The sequence below is a fragment of the Eptatretus burgeri genome, chromosome 6 (genome assembly GCF_056783735.1).
Source record: "Eptatretus burgeri isolate ZD-2024b chromosome 6, Ebu_testis_v1, whole genome shotgun sequence".
In the NCBI taxonomy this organism is placed as follows: domain Eukaryota; kingdom Metazoa; phylum Chordata; class Myxini; order Myxiniformes; family Myxinidae; genus Eptatretus; species Eptatretus burgeri.
The window spans coordinates 36,592,869-36,615,580 of NC_140966.1; the positions used below are offsets into that span (position 1 = coordinate 36,592,869).

Genomic DNA, 22,712 nt, shown 5'->3' on the forward strand with positions numbered 1-22,712 from the left:
CAACTTGACAATGCGCCCGAAGGGAGTGGGTGTTTTTATAATTATTTTCAATTGGTGCATGTTTCGAATGATCTTCTCTTTTTTTGCTCTGGTAAGACTCCATTTTTTGCTATGGTAAGGCATTGACGAGCACAGTGAGAAATATGCTCAATGCCCTTCTACAACTGGGTAATGGTGAAGTAACAAATGCTTGCAAAAAACACTGCAATGGACCGATTGTAATACATCACTGATGGCCTACGCATTAAGAGATAACACAAGTTTGCAAGTAACGCTGCAACAGACAGACCAGTTAAGTTGTTCTGCTATGGTTTAAGACTAAAGACGTCTTTGGAAGTCTCAATCACATTCGCCATGCCCTATAACTTTTCTGTTCAGTGTAACCGATTGTTAAAGGGATCATCAAATATCTAAAAATTGGGTCCGATAAGCGTCACAGCCTTTGTGAAGGTGATAGGCCTCAGGCTTCAGGTGTCTAGGCCTCAGGCTTCAAGCCTCAAGCTCTAGGTGTCAGCCAACAGGCCAGTGTAATTGCAATCTATCCAAGCTGTATAACCATGGTGTATTATATATGCACATAAGCAGTGGCCATGTTTTTGCTTCATGTACTAACCTGGGTTATTTCATATTTTTGGGAGCGATCAAGGCAGCAGTCTGTTGCCAATGCACTGCCCAAAGATGGAGATGAGAAATTTGGATAATAAATTGAGGCCATGCTCTGTTGCAAATACACCACCCAAATAAAGGGATGAGCAATTTAGATAAGAAATTAAGGTTTTAGCCTTACTGAGCTTGCCGCACTTATCCGCCAGGCAGCTCTCATTGTGTGGGATGAAGCACCTATGGCGCATCGGCATATGCTTGAGGCACTGGACCGGATGTTGCGTGATCTGATGCAGGAGGATTTGCCATTCGGAGGCAAGGTAATTTTACTAGGCGGTGACATCCGCCAAATCCTGCCAGTAGTAAAGCGCGGTTCACAGGCACAAATAACGGATGCATGCATTAAACTGCTCTGCTCTTTGGCAGCATATTTATGAGCTGCGCAAAAATATGCGATTGTGACGCAGCGGCATTTACGAGCACAGCGAGAAATATGCTAAATGCCCTTCTACAACTGGGTAATGGTGAAGTAACAAATGCTTGCAAGAAACACTGCAATGGACCGATTGTAATACATCACTGATGGCAAACGCATAAAGAAATATCACAAGTTTGCAAGCAACGCTGCAACAGAAAGACTAGTTGTTCTTTAATATGGCATGCCTTGTTTGCACAGGCAAGCTATGAACTCATTCTTGCTGGAGTTGTGACATCTCGACTCGCCAGAATCGTACACTACCTGATTCCGAATCTCAGCAAAATATCCTCCAAACATGCTAGGTTTTCCCTCTACAAATACGTGCAGTTTTGTTTGAACTTGAACTTGCGCTTGATTAGGCCCAAACCTGTTCAGAAATTGCTGGGCAGAGAGAATGCATTAAAGAGTCTTGAATATCTCATAAAAAGATGCTTTGCTGACTTTGTTTGATTTACATTGATCTCAGGCTCATGGTGGTGCTTGTACACAAATCACATGCAGAACAAAGGCAGTAAAATACATCATTGTACTTAAATGTGAACTACAAGGACATTAGTAAACAGTGGACAAATAAATATAGTGCATGGGATTTGAATCTTGGTTATGATAATTATGAGCCATTCGTTCTGATGCGATCACAAAACAGACTTCCTGATAAAATACAGACAAAATGTATTGGTAACAGCAAACAAGATACAAACTGCAATTGTTGCAGACTACAATATTTTTTTCACTGAATGTAACAAGAATGTCTGCAAGGACAAGATAGATAATCCAAAGGAAATTGCTGTCGCAGCAATGACTACTCGGAGTTAGCAGCGAACCCATGACAAAAAGCAATTTACATGCTTTTCTGTCAGCAGAACTACAGATTTCTGTATATCAAACACATATTTCATGCATGAATGATGGTCAACTTCCTGAAGGATGTGAAACATGTCATGGAATACATTTATGTCATTCACAATCCTACATGTGAGAATGTCATTTCTCATTAACTATCTGTTAATTAATTAATCAAAATGGCATGATTATGTCAATTAAACTGGAGTAGTACTGTACTTCAGTGAGAAGTGTGCTTGCCAATGAGTTGTTTCGATTTGAAAATGAAACATGTTTATTAAAATGTAATGGTTTAGGTCAGAGGTGTGCCAAAATGGTCACTCTGGCCAGGCATGACAACGTGTATAGCAAGCAAAAGGCTTCTTTACCATTTGACCATGACACCTTCATGATGGATCTCATGAAGCACATACTTAGCTTGCTGAGAGTAGTGTGGATTCACCGTGTCTGGGGAGGTTGCCTAAGATGGGATGGTGTGCCCAAGGCAGAACATTTTCTTCACAACCACTGCAATTGGAAGAAAATTAAGGTTGATAAAATAGGAACTTAGTTGAGCTGCTCAGTTGAAAAGTCAAATTTCATCATGTGATAATAAAGCCCTGTGGAGGGTGAGGTCTTCCCAATGGATTTATTGCATTCCAAAGTCACTTTTGAGAAGTACCAATCCATTTGGGGACTGACGTGTGTTGATGTAACATGCACCAGGAGAAAGTTATTTTGGAAATTATTACGTATGAGCAAATACAACCCATCACTTCGCTGATGGAGATATTAAGGGTGGGGGTGGGGAGGGGGACAAAGGAAGGAGGGGAGGCAGAGAGGATGAAGTGAGAGGAGGGGTGAGGTTGGTGGAACTTGGAAGGGGGGGAGGAGGTGGGAAAAGTGATGCCTCACTAAACATTGCTATTCATTGTGGGAGGGAGGGGTGCGAGGAAAGGGTGAGAGAGAGGGGTGTGAGGAAAGGGTGAGAGAGAGAGAGAGAGAGAGAGAGAGAGAGAGAGAGAGAGAGAGAGAGAGAGAGAGAGAGAGAGAGAGAGAGAGAGAGAGAGAGACAGAGACAGAGACAGATGTGTGGGAGGAGAGTGCTGCATTTTATTCGGCAGAGGATGCGATGAGGGAGAGAGGAGGGGGGGGGACGAAGGAAAGGTGAGGGGAGGAGGTGGGGTTAGCAAAGAGAATGATATGTTATGCTTAATGACCGAACACACACACACACACACACACACACACACACACACACACACACACACACACACACACACACACACACACACACACACACACTAATTGAGGTTCTAGTACCCAGCGATTTGGGCCTAAACAGTGCAGAAATCAAGAAAATGACCAAATACCAAGATCTCAAAAATGAAGTGAAAAGACGCTGCAAGTTAAAGAGATCCGAAATTGTACCAGTGATCATTGGAGCAACAGGGGTGAGGAAGAAGAACCTTACAAAGATCTTAGAAACCATCCCTGTGAATATTACTACAAACAAACTGCAGTTGTAAGCTATCCAGGGCTCAGTGACGATCTTTAAAAGAGCCCTCGGAATAAAACTTGGAGAACAAAACTTCACACCTTGGTCCATGATTCGTGACCGCCTTTACTGAAATGGAGGTGGAAACTTCGAGACCTGGGAGGACTCCGTTACACCTTCTGAAATGTTCCACCATATAGAGATAGCAACCAATAACACACACACACACACACACACACACACACACACACACACACACACACACACACACTGGTAGATACTTTGAGACCAGGGTGGGAGCATTTAAAACCCATGCTATCTACCTGGCAAAGGTCTGCCTGCATGCATGCTCGTACATGCAGCAACCTTTGCACCCCTTCTGTCAGCTCATTCCAAATCGGATTCATACATGCTACAGCCCCTTCAACAGAGGGACAGGTGTGGGGATGCAGGGGGAAGCATGGGACAGAGAAATCGAGGGGTGCAGAGAGACAGAGGGGAAAGGAAAGGGGAGGAGAGTGGTCGGAGGGGGGGGAGGGTTGGGAGGGAGAGAGAGGAGCGGCGTAGGGGTGAGAGGGGGAGATGCGAGGAGGAGAGGGATTCTGCTAGCTGTGACACCCAGTCTAACATCCATCCAAAAGACTGCACAGACATTGATGAATCACCCTGCTTGTGAAATACTGGGATGGATGACAGTTTATAGCTTGGTCGGGATTCAAACCCAGGCTAGACAGCTTAGAGCGACCGTGCGTACCTCTCGACTTTCCTTTATTGATGTGGCGATTCATTACTCAACTAGAAAACAAAAAATTTAAGGAAATGAAAAACATAGAGGGATGAAATCTCAAAAAACAATCAAACAAGTTTGGAATGACACCACATTACGATACGGCAATCCTCTTATGGATTACCATCATGATATCTTTTGATAATTTACTTTTGTTGTGGGATTGTGATGGATGATGAAGAAGAATAACAATGAAGAATGACACCACATTACGATGCCACAATACGACACAACAATCCTCTTCTGGTTTATAATCATGATAACTTTTGATATTTTACTTTTGTTGTGGGATTGTGATCAATGAAGAAGAAGAAGAAGAAGAAGAAGAAGAAGAAGAAGAAGAAGAAGAAGAAGAAAAAAATAATTTATAACAATGAAGAATGACACTACACTACAATGCAACAATACGACACAACAATCCTCTTCTGGTTTATCATTACGATATCTGTTGACATTTAATTTTGTTGTGGGATTGTGATAGAACAACGTCAAAGGATATCGTGATGCTAAACCAGAAGAGGATTGTTGTGTCGTATTGTAGCATCGTAATGTGGTGAGCCAAACAACTACAGTGTGAGCCAATGCGTGGGGGGGATGCTTTTTACACATTCGATCCCAATAATTCATATTGACATGAATAAAAAACTATATACTACATAATTAACTTCTCCCCTTATCCCTGAGCCATTTTTGCTCCTACATATATATATATATATATATATATATATATATATATATATATATATATATATATTTCTATATATTTATATATTTATATATATATTTTGTATATATATATATATATATATATATATATATATATATATATATATATATATATATATATATATATATATATATATATATGTATATATTCACTTTGTTAAAAGTAAAAATAAAAAAACCCTTGCCATTTCATGGACTATTTATCTTCTTCCAATAACGTTTTGAACACCCCTCATACCTGGAGTACAGCATTTGGTAATATTTGATACATTTTGGAAGCAAGCAACATAAGCAGCATGAAACTTATCATATTTGTGCTTGAACATCCAGTGTTCAATTGGGCAGCTATTCGTTTCAGTTTTGGGATTACTCTAGTGCATTTTGGATGTTTGCAGCTTACATGAACAATGTTCTGACATGTAAGTCTCATATTCCTGCCCCACAGGTTATGAAGGAGCAGCAGTTGCTCCATCCCCGGCCATCCCAGTTTGGCAAGGCCGGTCCATTAGCACAGCCAAGCTTCGCCTCGTGGAATTCTCAGCCTTCCTTGAGCAACAGCGAGATCCAGAAACGGTATGTTGATAGGATTAGTTTGGAGAATTGATGAGACCAAAGGAGTGAGCATTAAGGACAAAAATAATACAAACATTAAATGATTAAGAAAAGAGAGAAAGAGTTGTGAAAACAAAATAAATTGAGATTGAGGTGAGGAAACTCATAGTCCATGAGCCAGCCATTGATGTTTTGGAGTTGACGAACAGAAAGGGGGACGAAAAGCCATTGTATTTTCCAATTGGGTTGATGTATGTAGTGAATAAAAAAAAATGATCGACATCTCGAAAGAGTGGCGAAATAACTTTTGGTGGCCATCTTGCAAAATGGCTGCCTCATTTGATCATATTTCTGAAAATTGACTAACTTTGCAACGGCTTTGAGGCATACACAACCCAAAACAAAATATGTTCAGTATAAAATTTGGCACATACCAGTATAACTTTTATAAACATTGGTCCATTGAATTACAAAATAATTGAGAAAATAGGTCAAAATTTGGATTTTTCTCACACAAAATTTTCTCCACCTGGCATCATGCTTCGTGAAATATTTATGATATTTAACTTATTTAACATGAAGGTATAAGAAATATTTAACATGAAGGTATAAGAAATATTTAACATGAAAATATAAGAAATATTTAACATGCAGATATAAGGCAAGTACAAGATTTAATGCTATTCTTCACATTTCAGATAATTACTCACACACTGATGTTGGTGTCCTTTTATTCGTCATCACTGTCTGATGAGTCAACTTGATGAAATGCCTCAGATCAGCCATTGCAAAGTTAGTCAATTTTTAGAATAATGATCAAATGAGGCAGGCATTTTCCAAGATAGCCACCAAAAAGGTGTTCAGCTACTCTTTCAAGATGTCCATCACATTTTTTATTTGCTCCAGACATCAACCTAACTGGAAAATGTAGTGGTTTTTAGTCCCCCTTTCTGGTAGTCAACTCTTGTCTGGCTCAAAGGCAAGTAATGCAGAGACGGACCGTTAAAGTGTGCTGATTGCTTTCTTTACTTTCAATAGACAAAGTTGCATGCTCCTAGTCAATGGCTTTGAAACTAGTCGGTAGCTTCAAACTTTATGAGAACCAATTAATCATCTTCATGGAACTCCCGAACATGAGCATTAAGGGTGATGCCTCCTGGTTGTGATTGGTTCTGCAGAAGACAATGTGTCCATGTGATAGATGGGATTGGTTGGTCCCAGATAGTGCGGCAATAGCTGTAATGGGACTTCTTCTGGTGTCATCACCAATCACAGTTAGGGATGCATCATTAAACGGAATAAAGCCATAAGGTTTCAAAGTCACGAAGTGGAACGGAAGAGCGATTTGTTGCTCTGACGAGCCCCCAAAAGAGTGAAACTATTCAGTAGTTCGCTTTTCATCTGCTTGGTGACAGTACTTTACCTTGGCATCTTTTTGCAATGCAAGAGGCACTTCTGAGGCTGCAGTCGAAGCTGGTGATTATGCAGTGCGTATAGCCGCCCTCAATGGGATACCCATGACGACTGTGAGGACAATTATGGCAAACAAGGACAAGGTGCAAACCACTGGACAGTGCAAAACACCACTGTGAGCTTCTAGGAATGTATGCACTCATAGTTTGGTGATGGAGAATATGGAATGTTGATTATATCAGTTTGGATCGAAGACAAAAAACCAACGTCATGTGCTAATAAGTTTTCTTGCAATCCAGGCTAAAGCCCGCAGCTTATGACCTGAAGGGTGAACAAGGTGAGTCAAGTAAAAGTGAAACCTTTAACACGAATAAAGGCTGATTTGAGCAGTTTAAGCAGCGCAGTAATCAAGATGACTGCCGAGGCAGTGGGTGCAGACAAGCAGGCTGCAGAGCCTTCCCGGAGACATTAAAAAAATTGTTGAAGAAGGCAGGTACACAGATAAACAGGTATTTAATGCTGATGAAACTGGGCTATTTTGGAAATGAATGCCTGCAAGAACCTACATCTCAAAACAAAAACGCATGATGCCCAGTTTCAAAGCTGCTGAAGACCACATCGCCCTCGAGCTTGCTGGGAATGCAGCAGGTGACTGCAAGGTGAAACCACTTGCCGTTTATCATTCTGAGAATCCCATTGCATTCAAGGGTTGCTCACAGGACCACCTCCCAGTACATTAGCATTCAAATAAGAAAGCATGGATCACTGGAAGTATTTTCTCACACTGGCTGACAATTATGCCATTCCAGAGTGGAAAGACTATTGTGCAATAGAGAATATTACCTTAAAAATTCTCCTGTTAATACAGTGCACCTGCCCACTCTGTTTACCTTAATTAATTATCTCTTGCCACCAAATACTGTCCCACTTTACTCATTCAACTACTTGATCAGGGCGGCTTCGTGACCTTCAAAGCATATTACCTGCACCGTACATTCAAGCAACTCCTTGATGTGATTGATGGCAAAGCTACACAAACAATGGAATTTTTGAAGAACTTTGTCATCCTTAAAGCAGTTGACCTCATGGGTGAAGCAAACGACGAAGTGACACAAAGTAGTATGAATGGAGTGTGGAGTAAGCTGTGGCCAGAGTGTGTCCAAAGTTTCACAGGATTCGTCAATGTGGTCCCCGCAGTACAGCACATGACATCTCCAGACGGTGATTGTCTGTGGATGTGTCCGAGCGGTGGTTGTCTCCTGAGGTGTCTGGGCGGTAGTTGTCTCTGGACATGTCTGGGTGGTGGTTGTCTCTGGACATGTCCAGGTGGTGGTTGTCTCTGGACATGTCCGGGTGGTGGTTGTCTCTGGACATGTCCAGGTGGTGGTTGTCTCTGGACATGTCCGGGTGGTGGTTGTCTCTGGACGTGTCCGGGTGGTGGTTGTCTCTCGACGTGTCTGGGCGGTGTTTATAATAAGACTGGTATGAATCGTAACTGACTGGCATGCTCCACCACACGTCTGCCTTCCCTTCCCCTCACTTCATGCTTACCTCCTGCAAAACCCCCTCCGCCCTCCATAAAGATGAAACTCTCTGGACGTTTATAAGCATTACAGCTCCAATGCAATAAGCTCTAGAATCCCTTAACCTGAACTGAATTTCAAAATTTAAATCGGAATTGAACTTTACAGCAGTTCTGACTGCCAAAAACAAAGTGTTCATTTGTCCAACTTGCACATCGTTTGATACTCTTGACGTTTCCAGTCGTCTCCGGACAGTGTTTAACATGACCCAGCCAGACGTTCCTTATCAACCATTTCATTGGAATGCTTGCTTGAGTGCTTAATAGTAGAATAGAATTGCATAGTGAACCGGAATTGACTTCAATTCCGAGTAATTCCTACTTCATTGAAAGAAGCGTTTTTCCTTTTCGGGGAAAAAAAATTTTGTTGGGAATGTTCCCGTTACACATGGACAGTTAAAATATCATTTGAAAAGGAACATGCATCTGGGGTGTTTCATTTGCAATATAGCAGCAAACGCAAGCCACTTGCAAACTAAACATGCCCCAAGGACATGTTCCTTTTAAATGGAGAGCAAGGCATTTAGAGTTGACAGGTGAAGTGTGCTGATTGTTTTGTCGACAGGTGGGTAGGCAGTGCATTGACTGATAAAGTTTTGACATGGCGTTCAAAAGGTCCAGAAGTGCAGTTTGGAACTATTTCAGGACGGTTTAAGAAGACAGTCCGAAAGCTACATGCTCACTTTGTTCAATGGACATTGTTCATTACTGCAATATGTCCAATATGCCAAAAACAGTTGAAAAACAAACATCAGAGTACCGATTAGTGATGGTTGAAAATGTGGATTTTAAGAAACCAAAGTCTGCAACAGCAACAAGGTCGTTTTCGCGACGATTGAAAGTACTTTTTCACATGCTCACATCCACCTCTCGTTGTTTGCTTATGTCAGTTGAATAGTTGAATTTGTATTTTTGAATAATTTTCTGAAATTTGTAGAATTTGTTTTTCATTTGGAAGTTGTGTTATAATGTGTAAATAAAGGTGGAAAAAAAAATCTGATTTAATGCAATTTAATTCCAGGCTATAAGGCAACAAAAGGTGAAAATTGTGAAAAGGGGTGTACACTTTCTCAAGGCACTTTATATGCAGTATATTTACCAAGACGTCCCGCTTTGATGTCTCGCCTCAATTATGTACATTCGGCATCGGCTCCGGCATGTGAACGTGAGTTTGGATCAATATATATATATATATATATATATATATATATATATATATATATATGAGCGAAGTACCCATGCGATGTACGGGAGGGAGCCCAAAAGCAAACACACAAAGCAGAAACAGCAAATGCCAAGCTATGAACCAATACATTCCATATTCCTGTGACACCTTCCGTCGATCATCAGGCATGGACAGCTGGTTCATGAAGGATTTGAGATCACGTATAGCGATTGCCTGATTGCCTTGTTGCTATACGTGACCTCAAATCCAATCCTGAAATCCAGATTTTCTGACCAGATAAAAGCTCTGGCGTGGTTATTCTGAATAAGAGTGACTAAGTTGAGAAAATGGCTGTGATTTTGAGTGATGTGTCCAAGTTCCAACACCTGGGAAATACAACTGAACGTGACCACACATCTCGTTTGAGGAAACAAATGGCAAAAAGACTATTGCAACTCTGCAAACAAGGAGACCTCTCGAAGGAGGTTTACGACACAATTAGACCCGTCAGATCACAAAGACCAAGGATGTATGGTCTGCCAAAGACTCATAAAGATAGTATTCCTCTACGACCGATCCTTTCAATGATTGGCTCTGCACAGCATGAACTCACCAGATGGTAATGTGAACTATTGCAGCCAGCACTAGACAATGTCGCAGAACATGTAATTGTGGATTACTTCACCTTCACCGATGCCATATTGTCTTTCACACGCCAAAACGAGAATTCCACAATGTGCTCATATGATGACAATGTGCACAATGGCATCTGCCTGGGGGATGGCCAGACAGAGGCCCCTGGAGTACCGGTCGAAGGTGGACGCAGCGACGCGCTGTTCTGGCACATACTCCCATACCTGACCTGACCTCATATGATATAGCCAGTCTATTCATGAATGTCCCACTGACAGAAGTGATCGAAATCTGTGCACAACTTCTGTATCATAGTGACTTGACACCTCCACCAATCTCTGAGTCTGTCTTCGTTGAATTAATTGATATGGCGACCTGTTCTGTCGAGTTCAGTTTCAATGATTCAATGTATACTCAGATCGATGATGTAGTGATAGGATCCCCTCGAGGCCCTGTCTTGGCAACCATCTTTGTAGGTTACTGTGAAAAACGTGCCTTTGCAGATCTACATCACGGAGTTCAACCCCCTTCCATCTATTATATCGGCACGTGGATGACATCTTTGCTGTCCTTGAGTCGACCTCAACATGTAAAGTCTTCTTGGCATACCTGAACTCTCTCCATCCATCATTCCTGTAATTCACCTTTGAGATGGAACGCTCTGGCATACTTCCCTTCTTGGACGTCTTAGTTGAGAAATCGGCCGACGCTTATAAAACCACAGTCGACCAAAAGTCTACTTTTACCGGACAGTATACTAGGTGGGACTCTTACAGTTCCTCGAGATATAAGATTAGATTGATTGGTATCTTGGTCAATAGAGCAAGAAAGATGTGCTCCACCAATAAACTCCATGCTGAAATTGAGACCATCAAGACTATTCTTCTTGACAATGGGTATCCTGAACAGATCATCAATATATTGTTACGAATTTGGAATTCGATTGCACACAACATACAGGTTCCTTTAGTCAGCTATGTCAATAAGTGCTTGTTCCCTAGATAGCTCACCTTTCATTGTTTAAATGTTCAGAATTCGATTAGATGTGCTGCGGATCGATTTAATAGTTAGGGAACGAACAATGGAGACATCCCTTCCCCTCTTCTGCGAAGAGCAAGAACCACCCTGCCGTCCCATGACTCATGATGTCAACAACTCCCTCCCATCCGTGGCTGAGCGGGGGATGGAGCACGAGGGCATGAGTCACGCCAGGATCGGGGGAAGGGCAGGAGAAGGATAAGAGGAGATCTTTTTCTTTTGTTCGTGGGCAGAGTTGGAGGGGCAGAGTTGGAGGGGCAGAGTTGGAAGGGCAGAGTTGGAGAAGGGAGTAGAGAGTAGTCGTTCAGCAGACCATCGGGTCCTGCTTGGCTTGCATTAGGGTTGAGGCCTTCGGAAGCTTTTTGCTTCGGCTGGCTCAGTGAGCTTCGGCTGATGCCTGGCTCGGGAGGAAGCTTTTTGGAGGCTTTTTGCTTTGATGATTCCGTGAGCTTCAGCTTCTGCTTGGCTCAGGAGAGCTTTTTGCTTCGAGCTGCTTTGCTTGGAAAGAAGTTAAGCCGGTCGCTCGGCTCGAGCTGTGAGTGGTGGCTTCATCTTCTTCTTGGTTCGTGGAGCTCTTTGTTCTCCATTTTGGTTCCCGGCTTGGTGCGACTCATCGACCTCTTCTTGAAGGTGGTTCCTCGGGAAGCGACGCATCGACGGGAAAGATCGGCACCTCGTCTCACCAGCACGTGTTGAGAAGCGCAGGAGGATTCTCGGGAGCTCGGGAAGGATCGCAGCTCACAGCGATTGGATCCAGCTCGCTCTCGCTGGAGCCCGGGTCCGAACAACTTGAAGACCACACGAGGTGGAGAGGTTCGAGATAGGCTCTGGGTTTCAGCTCACCTGTCCTCCAAGCTGGAGCTCGTTATTAAAGGCCTCTGCCACCATTTATTGGGTGTGTGTGTGTGTGTGTGTGTGTGTGTGTGTGTGTGTGTGTGTGTGTGTGTGTGTGTGTGTGTGTGTGTGTGTACGTGTGTCCGTGGGCCTGTCTAATAAGTTGGAACTGCTATTAAATGCAAGTGACTGTACATAATAAGTAGACGGTTGTAGTTATTTTGTTGTGCTTTTGTTGCTTGTATAATTGCATACGTGTTTTGCCTTGTTTAATTGCATACCTGCTTTATTATAATCAATATCCTTGTGTGAATGTAAACCTGTTCGTTGCGTCCATTCCCTCATTGAACTGCCCCATCTTGCACTTGGAATATAGTTGGTTTTTAAATAGCTGGTAAAGTGATCGGGTCCAATGGGACTGCGCGATAATACCCCACTCGGTTATCCCAAAAGGAAGCGAGCTGCTTTAGTGGCTCGTTTCCAAGCGGTCCCATTGAGGTACAATCTCTTGGTAACCTACCTGTGTGAATAATTAGGTAAATCGAAGATTTGGCGATCGGACCCTGTAGCGCGGGTAGAGTGCGGACAAGGTTGTGGTGGGATTAAAAACCCACCCATGACTGGTTTCTGGCGTTGTTCCAGAAAGTCACGACTGGATTGTCCGTTCGGTGGGCGAAGCGACCGCTATTGGTTAGACACGGTCGTTCGCACACCGCCGGGCAAGCGCGAATTCTACAACACTGGTGTTCAGGAGTGTGGGATTCAAATCCATCCCGCCTCCAACTAAATTAATGGGAATCAGACCAAGGGTGTGGAGAGCGAGTCTCCGTCCCCCCCCCCCAAAAAAAACGAGTTTTTAAAATTTATTCCGAGAAGCAAGATGGCATTTCAAGGCGAACAGGGGCAGGGTGGATTAGAAATGTGTTTTGATGTAGGATCCATGGCCCGGGACGGTTCTTTTTGTAACCCCACCACCAATTATAATCAGTGGGGGCGCGCACCCTCATACACTGAGCACGAACTTTGCCGGCAAACGGAGTCGCACAATAGCGGCGCGATTGCACCTCAGCGCGGCACGAGGCGTGAGCAGGCTGCTATTAATGGCACAGCGAACGACATGAGGCGGGTGCTCCTAGCCACCGTTTCAAACCACGTGGGCATGGCAGGTGAGGAAGGGCGCCGGCGCATAAATGGGCGAACTTCATGAACGAGTGTCGAATGCCTTGGGGGAGTGGAAGTGTGGTGAGAAATATGCAAAAGAATTGCATTCGTTTGCCATTAAATTGGACGAGATACGGCGGCGCCAGGCGAGGTTCAGGAGGATTGTGTTCATGGGGAGTCACAACAATTGGCCGATGCGCAGGAACGAATTTGGGAGCTGAATGAGGAATTAGCCAGCACAGTCGAGGAACTACATAGGGAAACGACGGAAGTCGATCGGTTGCGTGGGTTTTTGTTACAAAAGGCGAGTGAACTGAATAAAAGAAAGGAGGAGGAGCAAATTAGTATCTCCCGGGATAGGAAGAACTTGGAGGAAGAATGTGAAAGAGGTGGGGAGATGAGAAAGGTATTAGAAAAAAAAGCTTCTGAGTTACAGAAACACCAAAGCAGAGAGAGAGAATTACAAAACGAAATGAGGATGTTGAGAGAGGAAAGAACGAGAACGGAGAATGAAACGTTAAGGAACCACACGGTGCAGATCGAACAATTAGAAGCCAAAGCAAGACTAAAGAATGAGATGCAAGAAAGAATACTGAAAGAACAAGGAATGAGACAGGAGAAGGAAATCAGCCAATTGAAGGAAATAACGAGATTGGAGAATGAGGAACAAGAGAGACAGTGGAATAAGAAAGGAAGAAGAACGAATGAAACAGGAAAGGGAGATTAACCAATTGAGGGAAACTATGAGATTGGAGAATAAAGAACATGAGAGACGGTGGGATAGAAAACACAAAGAAAACGAGTTTGAAATTAACCGACTCAAGGAGAGAGCAAGGTTGGAGTACACGGAGATGGAAAAACTCCGGAACGATAACGAACAGTTAAGGGGGCTCAGAGAGGAATAACGACTCAAATGGGAAGGAAAATGGAGCCAGGAAGAAACGGAAATAATGAACAAGGAAATAAAATGTATAGAGACGCGGGAGATAGAAAAAGTAGAGGAGAGACTACACGATAAAGACGGGGTGAAAGATGAGCACACACACATGGAGTTAGCGAGGGACGATGAAGGGGAGCTCGGGGAATGTGTCGTGACCCGGTGCAAGCAGCCGGATAGCCTCCTTATGGAACGAGGGGAGGGAATATTCCCCCTTGAAGCGGATCTCGACCAGGTGGGTCCGGTCGTGCCGAATGAGGTAGAGGGGGCGAGTGCTGTTGACGGGTGCACACGAAGCTTGGGGGGTATGAAGGCCCTGGGAACCCTTGTCGTGACGCAAATCCCCAGCGTGGTCGTCCCGGTGTGTGTGTACGAGCGAGCCGAAATGCGTGCTGGAAAGCACGCATAGCGTGAGTGTTATGGCGTGTGTAAGCGATTCCCCGTGTGTGAGGGAAACCGTGTGTGTGAGTGATGTGGTGTGCCTGGAAGCGATTGTGCCGAAATGTGTGCCTTCCAGCACGCCATGTGTAAAAGGAAACACTGAGTGTGGAAGGAACAGAGTGTGCGAGGGAAACAGCGTGTGTGGTTTCAAAGTATGTGAGAGAAACATCGAGGGTGGACGGAACAGCGTGTGTGAGAGAGACCACGTGTGTGAGAGCACTGTATGTGAGGGAGATGGCGGTTGGCATGCGCGAACATGCAACCGCATGTCCGAGTGTCATGGTGAGGTGTGTGAGCGTTGTGGCACGCAGGAGTGTGCGCGTTGAATGGCGACGACGACGGTGCCTGACTGTGGACAAAAGCCGGGTCGCGGCCGTAGCTGTTTTGAGCACCGTACCGGGTTTTCACGGCAGCGCGCGTGGGGTCCATGCTGTGCTCCGCATGAGGCCGCCACGTGCGCGGCTACGCGAGTGAAACCCGGTCCGTAAATGCACGCGGTTGATTTGCCGATCCCGCGGACGGACAGAAGGTAGGCTGGATTACGAATTTGGACTGGATGGGTTCTCCACGTGAGCATGTGTGTGAAGCTCCAACGGGCAGGGTACATGTGTTCGGGTGGGGAACCCCTCGAAACGCGAGGCTTGTTTTTTGATGCGCAGGGTGACGTCGTGGCTGCATGGTTGAAATCCGGCAGAAGGGAATCCCTGCCGGATGTTACCGTCCAAGAAGGGACGAGGTGCGCGAAGCGCGAGCAGCTGCCATGACGTCACGGAAAGGAGCGCAGGTTGCGAGTTGCCGTGCAGGTGCGCGCATGAAAAAAAAGCAAGCCTCGCTTCGGGTGAACAGGATTCCCTGGGCAAGGGGTGGAAGACCCCCCTGTCTCGGGGGCAGAGGAAGTACTAGTTAGGGGGATGGGTTAGAGTTAGTTAGACCGGCTTCATGGGGACATGGGTTGTTCCTCATGCAGCCCGTGGAATGGATTAGTTTGAGGGATTTCAGTTCAGATTTAGGAAATGGGATTTTTTTTCGATTTTTGGAGACATGGACAGACATGGAAATGTGTAGAGGGGACGTAGCTTAGCTACGTAGAGTAAATGGAACGTGCATGTGAATAAGGGATGACGAGGGAGCACGAGTTAGTCAGTGGATTTCGTTAGAAGGATGGCAGTAGAGAGTGTTGGTGTGAGTTGTAAAATGGAAAGTGTGTGGGACATCGGGCCAAAGTGTGTGAGTGGAGCGAATGTGGTATGCATGCTGCGAATGACTGGTTGGGGGGAGGAGTGATTCCCACCCAAGTGACCCAGAGTCAGTTTAATGTTAGCTTGTGGGTCATTCAAATTTATTAAAAGGAGGTCGTTTTGTTGGTGTCGAAAGAAGGCACGAAACCCGTTTGGAGGGGTGCAAGAGTTCATGGACCGGCTGGGGGCGCAGCTGTGGAAAGTTGAGTATTTGTTTAGTGGGCACCCCGGGCACCGGACTAGTCGGCCAGAGTAGGCCAAGGGCCCAAGAGGGGCTGGGATAGTGTAGTGGGCATGGTCGACCCGTCGGAAACGGGACTCTTAGTGCCAGAATGCCACGGGGGCAGTGTAGTGGGCACGGGCGACCCTCGGAAAGGGACCCGGGGCATCAACACGCCACGTGGGCATCGGAGGGGGGCAATGCCAGAGAGGGCAACCCCCCCGCGTTGTTGGGAGCAGCTAGGCTCAGAGGCAGCCTGCGGGCCTGGAGGTGCCATGGTTAGAGTTCGGCAGAGGGGGAGTTCCTGCCAGTGGAGCCACGCTGCCCAGCCAGGAAATTGTGCGAGGGCACGAATGAAAATTTGAGGGCAAGACCCAAATTTATAATGGACACCAACACAAGCGACGGGAATCATGGTTTTTGAACCGATAGTTTAAAAGTGTGAGGCGTTTTGGAAAGCCCCGGGGTAGTTTCAGGTTGATGAATGTTAAGGGAGATAGGATATGTACCCCTTCGCACCATCCATCCCTTCGCTCCTTGTAGGCCGCTGGACCCACCTTGGTAGATCGCTGAACTCTGAGGAGGCCATTCTGAGGCTTTGTTGGGCCTCGAGACAGGACGCCAGTCTCTCCCTATTCCCCTCCAGAGAGGGAACGTAGGGGTTGGGAGTAGGCTAGGTTAACAGGATAGGTTAGCAGGACAATGACGATAAAGGGGGTTACGGAGACAATTATAAAAGGGAAATAAAACAATAAAAATAAAGAGGGGCTAAATTTTGTTGTGTTTTGTGGAAAATTAAGGCAGTGGGTATGGACAGAGACAGGCAAAGGCAATAGAGTGGGGGGAGACAGTAGGCCAGGTCCGAGCCCGCCTTCAAAGCGGCCGGCACCACCGCACTCCCTCCAGACCTGATGGAACCACACCAGAGGCCGGCCAGCTTCACCTGCCGGCCTGTTGTGCTGCAGCTGCCTGTTCTGCATGGACTTGCCTTGCCATGCCTCGTTTGCCTGCCTCTGCCATGACCCCATGCCTGCTAGCCCTTGTTTGCGTTTTCTCCTGTGTCCATCCATCACCATGTGCGCCAGGAACATCCAGTTTTGCAAGGACTGCGCTGCAGGCAGCCCGTGCATCCATCATGCTCATTTGTTTTTGCTTCCATCTCCATCCACTCCCCTGCACCCATGACTTTGTAATGACTCTTACCTTTTCCCTTTCACAGATCAAATGTCCTGAGCCATGGTTAAGTAATGGATAAGTTGAGTGAAAATTGTAAATACGTGGAACCTCACCTGCATATTTGTTTTAGCGCTGGCAATTTTAGTTAAGTTGTCCGAATGAATCTGAGAGTTTGTTTAGTTAGTTACGCAGCGCATTAGGTTATTTATTTTTGGGACACGTATAAAGAAATGTCGCACTCAGGGATCCGAAGATAGAACGTATTAGGAGAAAACTTACACATGCTGGTCACACGAAAATTTGACGACTCGGGACGAGTCTGTGAAAAGGGGAGGGGGTAGTGTTACGAATTTGGAATTCGATTGCACACAACATACACCTTCCTTTAGTCAGCTATGTCAATAAGTGCTTGTTCCCTAGATAACTCACCTTTCATTGTTGAAATGTTCAGAATTCGATTAGATGCGCTGCGGATCGATTTAATAGTTAGGGAACGAACAATGGAGACATCCCTCCCCCTCTTCTGCGAAGAGCAAGAACCACCCTGCCATCCCGTGACTCATGATGTCAACAACTCCCTCCCACCCGTGGCTGAGCGGGGGATGGAGCATGAGGGCATGAGTCACGCCAGGATCGGGGGAAGGGCAGGAGAAGGATAAGAGGAGATCTTTTTCTTTTGTTCGTGGGGAGAGTTGGAGAGGGCAGAGTTGGAGAGGGCAGAGTTGGAGAGGGCAGAGTTGGAGAGGGCAGAGTTGGAGAGGGCAGAGTTGGAGAAGGGAGCAGAGACTAGCCGTTTAGCAGACCATCCGGTCCTGCTTGGCTTCCGTTAGTGTTGAGGCCTTCGGAAGCTTTTTGCTTCAAGCTGCCCTGTTTGGAAGGAGGCTAAGCCGGTCGCTCGGCTCGAGCTGCAAATGGTGGCTTCTTCTTCTTCTACTTCTTGGTTTGTGGAGCTCTTTGTTCTCCATTTTGGTTCCCGGCTTGGTGCGACTCATCGACCTCTTCTTGGAGGTGGTTCCTCGGGAAGCGACGCATCGACGGGAAGGATCGGCGCCTCGTCTCACCAGCACGTTTTGAGAAACGCAGGAGGATTCGCAGGAGCTCGGGAAGGATCGCAGCTCACGGCGATTGGATCCAGCTCGCTCTCGCTGGAGCCCGGGTCCGAACAACTTGAAGACCACACGAGGTGGAGAGGTTCGAGATAGGCTCTGGGTTTCAGCTCACCTGTCTTCGAGCTGGAGCTCATTATTAAAGGCCTCTGCCATCATTTATTGGGTGTGTGTGTGTGCGTACGTGTGTCCGTGGGCCCATATAATCAGTAGGAACTGCTGTTAAGTGCAAGTGACTACATAATAAGTAGACGGTTGTAGTTCTTTTGTCATGCTTTTGTTGCTTGTATAATTGCATATGTGTTTTGCCTTGTTTAATTGCATACATGCTTTATTATAATAAATATCCTTGTGTGAATGTAAACCTGTTCGTTGCATCCATTCCCTCATTGAACTGCCCCATCTTGCACTCGGAATATAGTTGGTTTTTAAATAGCCGGTAAAGTGATCGGGTCCAAAGGGACTGCGCGATAATACCCCTCTCGGTTATCCCAAAAGGAAGTGAGCTGCTTAAGCGGCTCGTTTCTAAGCAATCCCATTGAGGAACAACCTCTCGGTCACCTACCCGCGCGAATAATTAGGTAAGTCGAAAATTTGGCGATCAGACCCTGTAGCGCGGGTCGAGTACGGACAAGGTTGTGGTGGGATTAAAAACCCACCCGTGACTGGTTTCTGGCATTTTTCCAGAAAGTCACGACTGGATTGTCCGTTCGGTGGGCGATGCGACCGCTATTGGTTAGACGCGGTCGTTCGCACGCCGGACGGGCGCGAATTCCACAACAATATCTATATATGTATGTATATGTATGTATATATATATATATATATATATATATATATGTATATATATATAAAGCCTGGTGTTGGCGCAGTGGTTAGGGCAGCGGCTTGGGATCCAAATGGTCCTGAGTTCAAGCCCCGCTGGGCCACTGAATTAATACACCAGGGGGTTGACTCAGCCTGTCATCCTTCCGAGGTCGGCGAAGTGAGTACCAGTGTACTGGGCCGGTGTATACCCCGGTTAAAATAGGTGTACCATATCCCTGTGTCGTAAGAGGCGACCAGGGTTGCGTCAGGAAGGGCATCCGGCGTAAAACATGTGCCAAATCACTATGCGGATCATACGGATGATCCGCTGTGGCGACCCCTAACGGGAGCAGCCGAAAGAAGAAGAAGATATATGTGTGTATATATATATATATATATATATATATATATATATATATATATATATATATATATATATATACACAAACTAATGAACCCACCAAGGAATCCTATAATTGGACCTGGTAAATGTCCGGTATACCTACGTGTAGCGTGGAAAGGCAAAGTTTGAAAAACTTTAGGTTTGAAAAAGTTTGAAAAATAATAAAAAATAAAAACTCCGGTTTGAAAAACAGATCAAACAGTGTCCCATTCTTACTATGCTGTTCAACCATGAGTGATTTTCACCACCCATCGGTTGCTTCCATCAGTCCAAAAAGATGTTCTGTCCACCTCTCATAGAAGTAAGATTATATATTTACGAATTTCAGTGCCAGTGTGATGCTCGGTATGTGGGCCGCACATCTTTGAGATTGAAGGATCGCATTGAACAACACGTCCCTTTGGGGATCAGACAGGGTCAGTCATCCGAATAATGTCAACCAACTCGGGCTTGTAAGAATGTTCATAGTATGACAACTATTCCTTGTGCCCCTGTAATTGGTTACCATTTACTGAATAATCCTCAGTATGCAGAGCAATATCGTATTGGCTGCTTTAAAATCCTGAGTAGAGGACACAGTTTAGCTCACCTTCATGCAATGGAGGTCACATTCATCAGGTCAACCAATCCTATTCTTTGTCGACAGAAATAATTTGTCTGAACTTTATATCTATTTGACTATGATGGCTTGACTGTGTGATAACTCTACCACAGTCAACATTGAGTCACTGTGAAAATCACCACCACCCTCAGATAATTCGCATTGTGTTTCCATCGTACTTTGGTGATTCATCTCCACCTCATGATTACTCATGAGGGTTCATTTCCATCCACTCATTATTCATGATGCTCTATGGTTCCACCAATCAGATAATCCCATCCTTTCTTTTTCTCAACCAATCAACGTTGAGGACATTACATTGTAACTTTATAAACGAGACTTTGGTGCTACTTCTTAATTTGCCTGCGGTTGGATTCTGAGGAGTGCAAGTCGAAAAGCTTTGATAATGTCTATTTTATTGAAATGCATTAATAAGTATGTATGTATGTATATATGTATGTATGTGTGTGTATATATATATATATATATATATATATATATATATAAATATATATATATATATATATATATATATGTATATATATATATATATATATATATATATATATATATATATATATGTATGTATGTATATTATACTGGGAGCCCGCGGGGCTTAGCTCAACCGAAGAGGGGAACAATTGCTGTCCTCATGGTAAGATGCCAGATGATATTCTCACCTCAGAACTCTGCGTCTGCCGGGACACTGCTGCTGGGTTGACATTCTGTGGTCAATATCCGTATTGCATAATCAGCGCAAGCTCAACCTGGCAGTGGAACGGCCCCAAGTAGGTTTCTGATATTATTTGTATAGCTTGTAACATGGTATAAACAATGACAGACGATTTCGCCACTGGAATACCGGTGACAGACGCTAATTAGATGCCGCAAAAATCACGCTCGCTCAACCGAACAGCCGAACGGCTAAAACCAATGCAGAATGGTAGTACCAGGTCCCCTGAGTACAAAAGGAGCACTGACAGACAACTTGGTCGCTGGGCCCCCAGGACAGATGCTCCCTAGTTTGGGATCCTTTGGTTGCGCTAGCTCAACCGAACAGCGGAATGGCTAAAACCAACGCAGAATGGTAGTACCAGGTCCGCTGAGTACAAAAGGAGCACTGACAGACAACTTGGTCGCTGGGCTCCCAGGACAGACGCTCCCTAGTGGGGCGTTCCATGTCAAGTGTACACATTTTTCAGCGAAATTTTGACACATAGTCTTAGATTTCACTCTTTTTTGTGCAAGTGTTTGTATCCACGGTAAAACATTATGTGTCAATTTTCAGACCTGGGTGGCCAATCAGGGCCCAAGTTAGGGCCCCCCCCCCAAATTTGGGCGCCCCCGGTTGACCCACAATCTTCCAGTGGCCATATCACAGGTTGTAGTGGTCCGATTTGGATGATGTTGGTATCAAAATGCTCGTAAAAGCGAGATCTTTCGAATCGTATAAAGTAAAATCACTCCGAAACAGTAATTCAAAAAGTTATAGTTTGGGGCGCCCTTTGATCTTGGGCCCCCGCTCCCCAGCAAGATGTTTGAGATAGAGAAAAATGGTTTCAAGACTTTAGGTGGGGAATGACCTCAAGGTTATGCATAAAAAATATTGTCATCCTAGCTCTCAAAGTTTGGGCGGTCGTCTGATTTTTATGTCAAAATTCAAAATTTTCTAAGTTCATGACCTTGTGACCTTGACCTTGGGACGAAAATAAAAAATCGAGCTCCATGGGGCTATGCAGGTGCCATTGGGCTTACCAAATACCGAAACCCCTGCCAGATTCGACAAACCCCTCGGAGAAGAATTTTTTTATGTCAAAATCGCAATTTTCTAAGTTCGTGACCTTGTGACCTTGACCTTGGGACGAAAATGAAAAATCGAGCTCCGTGGGGCTCTGCAGGTGCCATTGGGCTAATCAAATACCGAAACCCTTGTCAGATTCGACAAACCCCCTCAGAGAAGATGCAAATTTAAATCTGCTACCCCCTAAAAACACATGTTTTTTGGGCATGGCTCCACTCATAATGGGCGGACCACGCCCATTTTCAGGAAAACACAACTACATCATGATATAAACCTCCCACCAAAATTTCATCAGGATCGGATCAAAACCCACGGAGCTATGCTCGGGACAGACAGACAGACATACAGACAGACAGACACACAACAATAACGAATACAGTGGTCACATATTTTTCGTGAAAATATTTTTTCGTGAACCAATATGGAGACATGTGTGGCATGGTTCTTCATTTGAGCAGTGTATGTTATGAGGCGAGTTGGTTGATTGTGTTTTTGTTTTTTTTGCTTGTGTGTGTGGTTGTTTCTGCACATGCTTTGTGTGTTTTGCTGTTGAGTGGTGCAAGTTGTAAGGTTGGGTGGTTGGTTGGTTGCTTCAGTATATATTTTTGGTACTGTGGATTCTGGGAGGGGAAGCTGCTGTTTTGTTGTTGTAATTTGTGTTCTCGCTAAGTGGGGGTAGAGGTACATATT

The 22,712-nt window shown here is 44.9% G+C and overlaps 1 protein-coding gene across 7 annotated transcripts in view; it reads left to right on the plus strand.

The window, feature by feature from the left end:
* Positions 1-22,712, plus strand: part of LOC147024542 (transcriptional enhancer factor TEF-1-like) — a 364,156-nt gene that overhangs the window by 282,783 nt on the left and 58,661 nt on the right. For all 7 annotated transcript variants that reach the window (XM_085884568.1, XM_085884569.1, XM_085884572.1 and 4 more), the window contains one exon: positions 5,360-5,487. In XM_085884568.1, the coding sequence (XP_085740694.1) occupies positions 5,360-5,487 (128 nt within the window). The remainder of the gene's footprint in view (positions 1-5,359; positions 5,488-22,712) is intronic.